This window comes from Salvia splendens, chromosome 3 (genome assembly GCF_004379255.2).
Source record: "Salvia splendens isolate huo1 chromosome 3, SspV2, whole genome shotgun sequence".
NCBI classification, from domain to species: domain Eukaryota; kingdom Viridiplantae; phylum Streptophyta; class Magnoliopsida; order Lamiales; family Lamiaceae; genus Salvia; species Salvia splendens.
In genome coordinates, this window is record NC_056034.1 from 18,894,874 (window position 1) to 18,902,691 (window position 7,818).

At 39.9% G+C, this 7,818-nt stretch overlaps 1 protein-coding gene across 1 annotated transcript; it reads right to left on the reverse strand.

Moving 5' to 3' along the window:
- Window positions 1–1,482: 1,482 nt before the first annotated feature.
- LOC121795355 lies at window positions 1,483–5,755 on the reverse strand. Its single transcript, XM_042193881.1, has 5 exons — window positions 5,030–5,755; window positions 4,443–4,560; window positions 3,757–4,109; window positions 3,273–3,371; window positions 1,483–3,069 (listed from the first exon to the last, which is right to left on the reverse strand). The coding sequence occupies exons 1-5, from the start codon at window positions 5,656–5,658 to the stop codon at window positions 1,839–1,841; spliced, it is 2,430 nt and encodes an 809-aa protein (XP_042049815.1). The 5' UTR covers window positions 5,659–5,755; the 3' UTR covers window positions 1,483–1,838.
- Window positions 5,756–7,818: the final 2,063 nt, after the last annotated feature.

Below are 7,818 nucleotides of genomic sequence, written 5' to 3' on the forward strand. Positions count from 1 at the left end.
TTTAACCATGGTCAATAAGTATTATGTTATTTTTAATAACTGTTACACTCGTCACACTATGATTTATGTAAATAGAATAAATTTGAAATATTATAATTTCGGGTTTACGGGTACCCGATTAATCATGTTCGGGTATCCACATCGGGTATTAGGGTACCCGAATTCACATATGGGTCAGGTATTTCGGGTGTCGGCGTCCACGGGTACCCGAATTTGCAGCCATAAGTATGCCTACGATCTCCTTTCATCTGATTTGTTCTGTATAATTGCGCCCTTAAATAGATTTAATTACAAGAATTAACTTGCAAATTTTCGAAAGTTCCTCTGAATATGTCGACTATGGCGAAGAACCATATGTAGTTCAAGAACAACTTGTGGGTAATTAAGCTTCTTTTTTAATATGAGAAATGTTACTGAGAAACATGAAATACATTATGAATTTTAACATAAGAAGGCAAATTCAAACTCAGAAAAAGCGATAGGAGATCGTGGATCATATGTACGACTAAGGAAAGGAAGAATGTGTCGACGACTTATCGAGGAGTTAATGCTTATGTGGAAGTGTATACATGCAATTGAAGTGGAAGATATTATGATCATGTGCTTGAAGTTAGTAGTAATCCTTGCGTCCCAACTAAATTAAGAATGTGTCAAATGAAAGATAAAATAAAATAGAAGAAATAGGAGAGAGTAAGGTAAGAGTGATTAGAAGTTCTGTTTTCTTAGAAGAAAATAAAAGTAAATGACTCAATTTAGTTGGGAGTTGTGACATCCCGAAAAGAAATACTTCATCTGTCCACCAACATATGTCCCATTTTTTATCGGCTCGAGGTTTTAAAAATTGTTTGACTTTTTAAAAGAAAGTGATAGAATAAGTTAGTAGAAGATGAGTCAATTTTTATATTAATTTTATAATAAAAATGTTAATAGAGTGAGTTAATGAAATTTGAGGACCACTTGTCAAAAGTAGTAAAAGTGAAATGAGATATTTATTGACGGATGAACGAAAAAGGAAAATGGGATATAATGACAGACGGAGGAAGTACGACTCAGCTTAGTTGGGAGAGATGAGTAGTTATTTTTGTAAAAAGCTCATAATTGTGATGAATCTTGAATGCAATCTTGGGCACATCCTCAGTAGCGCCGTGCGTACACTCTCAGATCAATCTTGGAACACCACCTAATTCATAAGTTGTTCAATGCTTTATAATCACCACACATAGGTCATATATTATCTTCTTTTACCAAAACAAGTGGACTAGCATGAGGGCTAGCTAGTACCATCCTGTATAATTCCTTGACATTTTTTTCATTTCAAAATGGCATACTACTTGATAATTGGGAGGTAAATAAGTGGGCTCTTGAAATGGATCTTGAAAGTGTATGTCTAGTCTAGCTCATGCTATAACATGGTTTACAAATAAACGCATCGCATTCCTCGTGTGCAAGCTCCCTCCCCCACCAACAAAAGTAGAAAGCAGCTCAACAAATATAACTCGTACGTATTGTATTTCCTGAAAGGGAAAATTGTGTAACATCCATTACAAAATCTGGGCAGTTAACTATAAAAGGCAGATCACAACCTTTTAACATGACAAAAGAATGGCAGTGCGGAAGAAAACAGGGCATAAATACTCGATGATGGCAAACGAGCCCTCCCCTCATTTAGCACGAGAGAACTAACTCCGTGTTAGTAACAACACGACCATTCTGGAGGCACTATGCTTCCGCAGATGATCAATTTCAAGCATTCAGCTTCACCACTAACATAACGAGACCTACTTCACATTTGGAAATAGACTTCTCACAGAGTATTTCCCAACTCATTCTGAGAATCATCATCTCACATTTACCCTTGGTCTCCGTGGTTTGTCATCTTCTTCGTAACTTTGTGACCAATCATCCCGTCTTCCTCCTCTTCCTCTTCCTCCTCCTCCTCTCTTGCTGAACGACCCACCTCGTCTGTTGCTTTGGAACTTCGATGAGTTGCCATCTCTGGCATTCTTTCCTCCCCCGCCATAGGAATCCTCTCGACTACTTCTATCAAAGCTCTTTGCACTTGAGGATCTACCAAAATCACGCCCCTGTGAGCCTTTCCTGTCGCCCATCATGCCACCACGACCCCGGGATGATTGTCCTGGGCGATCTTGACCTCGTCTATCTCTCTGTCTGTCACTCATATAGCTTAGATCACCATCTTCATCTCTTTCAGTAAAGGAGTCATTAAAATTGGATCTTCCTCCTCTGGTATTTCTAAACTCTAATCTATTAGAGCCTCTTCTGTTTGCTCTGTTATTGTTTCTTATATCTTCACCATCAGAGCCAGAGTCGACTTCAAAGTCATCATCTGAGCCATAAGCCATACTGTTTCGACCTCTTCTCTGATGTTTTACATCTGCAACATGACTTGATTTCCACTTAGGGTGAACGGGGAGGTCATCATCGGTATAGAAGTCTACTTCAGCTTCCGAATCAGAGAATGTTTGACGATTCATTAGTTTCCTGCCACGTGCTGGGGATTTGGCTTTCCCATGGATGTTCCTGTTACCTTCACTGTTTTCTAGATCTTCAGAGTCCGAGTCTGCTTCAAGTTCTGATAAAGCCACTCGAGGAGCTCTATGTACTTCATTTTGGGCAACTAACTCATAACTATCAACATCATCATCGTCGTCTTCATCAAAATCATTGAATCCAACACTAGACCTCGTGGAAGTAGAATCAGAATAATCCATTCCCATGCCCCTTGGAGTTGGAGGTCTGCTCCTTTCTGGACCATTTCCTTGACCTCTAGAACTTTCACGAGGAGTCCGCTGGCTAAGGGGAAAGTCTTCATCCAGTTTCTGTGAATCTGCATACTCAAAAGCAGCAACATCTGCTCCGTCAGATTCATTATCGTCAAAATCAAAATTCCACGCATTGGAAACATCAGCCCTGGCAGGTTTCTTGTCCATCCTGATGTGAGAACCATGTTGCTTTTCAGAAAAATGATTCTCAGGATATGTATCGGGTGGGCGCTTGTGTTCACAGTGGAAACAATCTGTATTTCTTCGATAGTTTAAGAAATTGCACCTGCACAAGCATCACACAACCAAAACATTAAGCTGTAGAATTTTAAAGCAGTCTCCACTGCTGTTCAAAAGCAATCACTTCTAGCTGCATTTCAGCTTCAAAACTGAAAATGCATCAGGAAATCACAGCTATAAACACTCTTCATTCATTCTAACTGAAGCAAAGCATCTGTGACCAAGAGAGAGAGGGAGAGAGAGAAATACTGGGGGCATTCCCATTCTCCTGGAAGCAATTGTCTCTTTGGACGCTTAGCATCACATTGCAGGCAGACTGTGTTCTTCGCAAAATTCATAAAGTCACACCTGAGAAAAAGATAAATATTAGCAAAATAAAATGAAAAAAAGTAGTTAACGAAGTATCTTCGACAAAAATAAAACACGCCCACCAGACATTAGAAAATCTAAGTTAGATCCATATAGCTCTACTCATACATATGGATCTATTTGCCAAAATGCAGAAATGGTGCTGAAATTAAGCTAATTAATTTGCATCGTAGTTGAACAGATCTTGTGTAACCAGAAAAAGCAGACTTCAATAAGTCGTACTTGAGCTCATTGCAGAGAGTTTAAAGGGGAAAGCACACACAACATATAAATATATTCAGATACTTTACCACAAGACTATATAAAATTTGGATAGTTGTTGCAATTCACAAAAAAGGAGAGGGTGAAAGGTTGTTAAACATACTTTGGACAGAGCCAATCACCCTTTTTCATTTCAATATCATCACGCCCGACTCTTCTCTTTGGAGGGGGAGGTGGCTGCTTCACCTTGGGTGGTGGCTTTTTAATAACAGGAGGGGGGAGATTCGGATCTATTGGAACTGCACTCAGCTTGACTACATCATGGAGCAACTTTCGCACAATGGTCTTTACAGATTTCATCTTCAAAAGGGATCTATTTTCTACTGATCCATCTATTGGATCAAAACCATATGCAAGTAGCATACGCATGACATCCATTGTCCGTGCTTCATCCTCTTTATTAGTCAGCAAATATGCTTTCTCACAAGAACCCCTTAGACTGCACGAACTGCAAACCTGATTCATAAAATAGAATAAATGCCGAAATAATGAAGTTGCTGACAAATGGTTACAATATCGATAAAATTATTTGAGTGTTGTTAAATCCAGGAGCAATTGTAATTCATTTAATTCTAACCAAAGGGAAACACTGACAGGAAAGACCTACATTCTATTTCATACTTTTCTTCACCAACATTAATCATAGTAAATACCATAATTTTAGTGAATCTTATAGTCACTATTCTGCCTGAAAATTTCATATAACTTCTTTTTCCATAAAATAATCCTAAATCATAAGCAGTCATGCAATAAATAAATTAACGAAATAGCAATGCCCTATAAACGTACATCTCCTTCATCCAGATGGACATATTTCCTTAACAATTTGGCAGAATAGACCACCCTCTTATCTGGAGTAGGGCATCCATAACCAACTAATAGTTGAAGATCCTGTCTTGACAATGACCTGAAGCAAGTAACACCTCAGAATAAGAACACAAATGTTTGGGAAAACAACTTGATATCCTAAGTTATACGGCGTCAATCTGAATCGCTACTCAACATAAGAGATACAAACAATTAATGGATCCAAATCAATTCAACCCACCAACTCTTTGCTGCGCACTTCCTTGCTACCATACTCTGATTACTAACAAATGGGATGTAAACACCTAAACTAAGACCCTATAAGCTTACTAACAAATGGGATGCAATTCAACCCAGTATTTGCAAATTGCCTGATTTAATCGGAAATTCTTTATAAAATTGAAACTACTATGAACATAAACATCGTCTTGTCTTCAATCATAAATCAATTAAAGATTTTCACTTTAGCATTCCTAATATCAACAAGATACTATAAATTTCATCAAACAAGTAAAACAATACATGAAATGCATGACGAAATGTTATTAAAAATGTATTCTAGAGAAAACCTCAAAATATCAAAGCGATCGCGACCAAAATTGACGAGAGCACCCTGCACAGTCTTGAAATCACGAGCAAAATTTGGGCGTTTATCCTCCTTCGCGGCAGGGGCCGAAACATCAAAGCCGAGGGCTTGCATCATGCCGTCCTCGTCCTTTCTCTTATGATCAAAATAATTCTGGTGCAGCAACCTCTCCATCAGCTCAATCCACTCCGACCACGGGTGCACCAACTCCACTTCCTTCTTCCCATCACTACTCCCCAGAAACGCTTCGCTCTTGGCTAATTCCGACTCCAATCCCTCTTGTACCGAATCTACCGGCGGCGGGTGGGGCGTGGCTTCGGCAACGGGAGCGTCTTTGTGCTTCTTGGACTCGCGCCAGGCCCGGATTCGCTGGAGGGTTTGGTCTTTCTCTTGGCGGTTTTTATCAATTTCATCGATTTGTTCGAAGATGAAGCTCATGCGAGCAGAGAGCGAGGTGGGTTTGGCGGGGGATGGAGATTGGGGAGTAGAGGCAGGGTCGGCGGAGGCGGAAGAGAAGTGCAGTGAGTTGGGAATTGGGATTTTAGAGAGGAGATGAATGGAGGGGGGTTTGGAGCAATTGAGGCGCCGGAGAAGCAGATGAGAGAGCGCCATTTACCTATTAAGGGTGCGGAAATCGGAATAGAGACGCTAAAGCACCGCCATGGGAGAGAGCTTAAACCCTGTTACAATACAATACAAAGGCGCCACCTCAAATATAACCTATTGGACACAGCATTATTTGATCTAATTTATTTAACATAGTTGAAATTTCAACTAAGTTCGCTAATAAAATACTTCCCACCACTGAAATTCGTTGATTATGTTTGAGGTAGGGTTAGACAATTTTTGATACGACACGGACCCGCACGAAGTTAATACAACACGAACACACACGTTTAGGATTTGGGTCCTTAGAGCATCCACAACCGTGCTCTTGCCAGCGGCACGGTTGTGGGCCCGGGCGGTACTATTCATGCCTGCTCTCTGGCAAGAGCACAACACCCACAACTGTGCTCTTCCGCAAGGACGAGCACAATTAATATAAAATTCAATTACACAAAAACATTTTCATAATACTAAAATTCATTAAAAAAACCACAATAAAAATAACAAATTACAAATAAAATAAAAAGACATAATTAAAATCCTAAAAATTAAAAATTACATAATTAAAATACTAAAAATTAAAAATTACATAATTAAACTCCTAAAAATTAAAAATTACATAATTATTGGCTAATATAACCCGAGGAAGACTACGCATCCGGCGGCACCAACCCCAATTGTTTTTGGAGACCCAATATCATGGACTCGTGCGTTTGAAGTTGCGTGGGGGTCATAGTTGACCTATCGGCCAGGTGCTCAGCGAGGCGGTGATGATGTCGACCTCGCTTCGGCCGCTCCCGGCATTCCGGGACTCCTGGATGAAATAGCCGTTGAACTTGCCAATTTCTTCGTTGGCTCGGCCGATGCAGTTGCGCACCATACTCTCGTTGCGCTCGATCGTTCCCGGCGGCCGGTGTGCATTGTACCGGCTAGAGACGCGCCACCAAAAGTGATCGCCGGATTGGTTCGTTCCAACCACCGCATCTTCGGAGATTTCCAAGTACGCCTTGAACAATCTTTCCATCTCCGCCGGTGAGTACGGTGTGCGGACACCGGCGCGAGATGGAGGATTCGGCATTTGGGAAGGGGCGCGAGGCCTAGGCTCCGGTGTCCACCCGTAGCGCCCATCGGAGGCACCTTGATCGTCGATTGGGTATGGCCGGTAGCCACTCGGAACGCCCGAATCTTGGGTGAGAGGAGGGGCCGAATATTCCGTTTCCGGACTATGAAACGGTTGCGAACCGAACCATTCGGGGTTCCAACCGTGAGAGCCGCTTGGGTTGTCGTCGTTACCGGACATAGTGGTGTTGTAGGGTGTGAGAGGAAGAAGAAAATGGATATGAGAGATTGATGATGAGAATTGTGTAGTGAAAGTGTGAATTTTTTGGAGTGAAATTGGGGGTATTTATAGATGAAAGTGTGTATTTTTGGGGTAAAAAAAATAAAAAAAAAATTAAAAAGTGGGGAAAAACGGTTATAAACGGATATAATTTTTTGGGGAAGTGAAAAATTTTTTTTTTTATTTTTTATCGATTTTTTTAATAAAAATCTGATTTTTTAAAAAAAAAAATAAAAAAATGTTTGAAACCAACGGCTATGCCGTTGGCGAATGGGAGACCGCCACGTGTGCGTCCGCTGGCACGGACGTGCTCGATACATCGAGCAGCGCCGTGCCAGCGGCGCGGTTGCAGCGGTGGCGGTCCTTCGCCTTGCCGCTGGCACGGACGGCGGTGGCGCCAACCGCCACCGCTGCGGATGCTCTTATAGTGTCGACCCAATAAGAACCCGAAGATAACGGGTTGGGTCGGGTCGGTTCGGGTTTAGGTCGGGTTAGTGTTATACGTTAAGAAAAAAATAATTACATTTTATTAATTAAAAATTATTAAACTTTAATTTTTTTAGTTATTTTTGTTGATTAAAAAATATTATACTTTAATTTTAATTAATTAAAAAAATACTATACTTTAATTTTATTAATTAAAACAATATTAATTAATTTTTTATGAATTTTAAGAAAATTTTATGCTTAGATTTTATTAAAAATTAATTTTTTTAATTATTTAATTTTATTATTTAGATTTAATAATACTATATTTAAATTTTATTATTTTGATTAAGAAAATAATTATTTAATTTGGTAATTTTTAATTTTATCGTGTAATATCA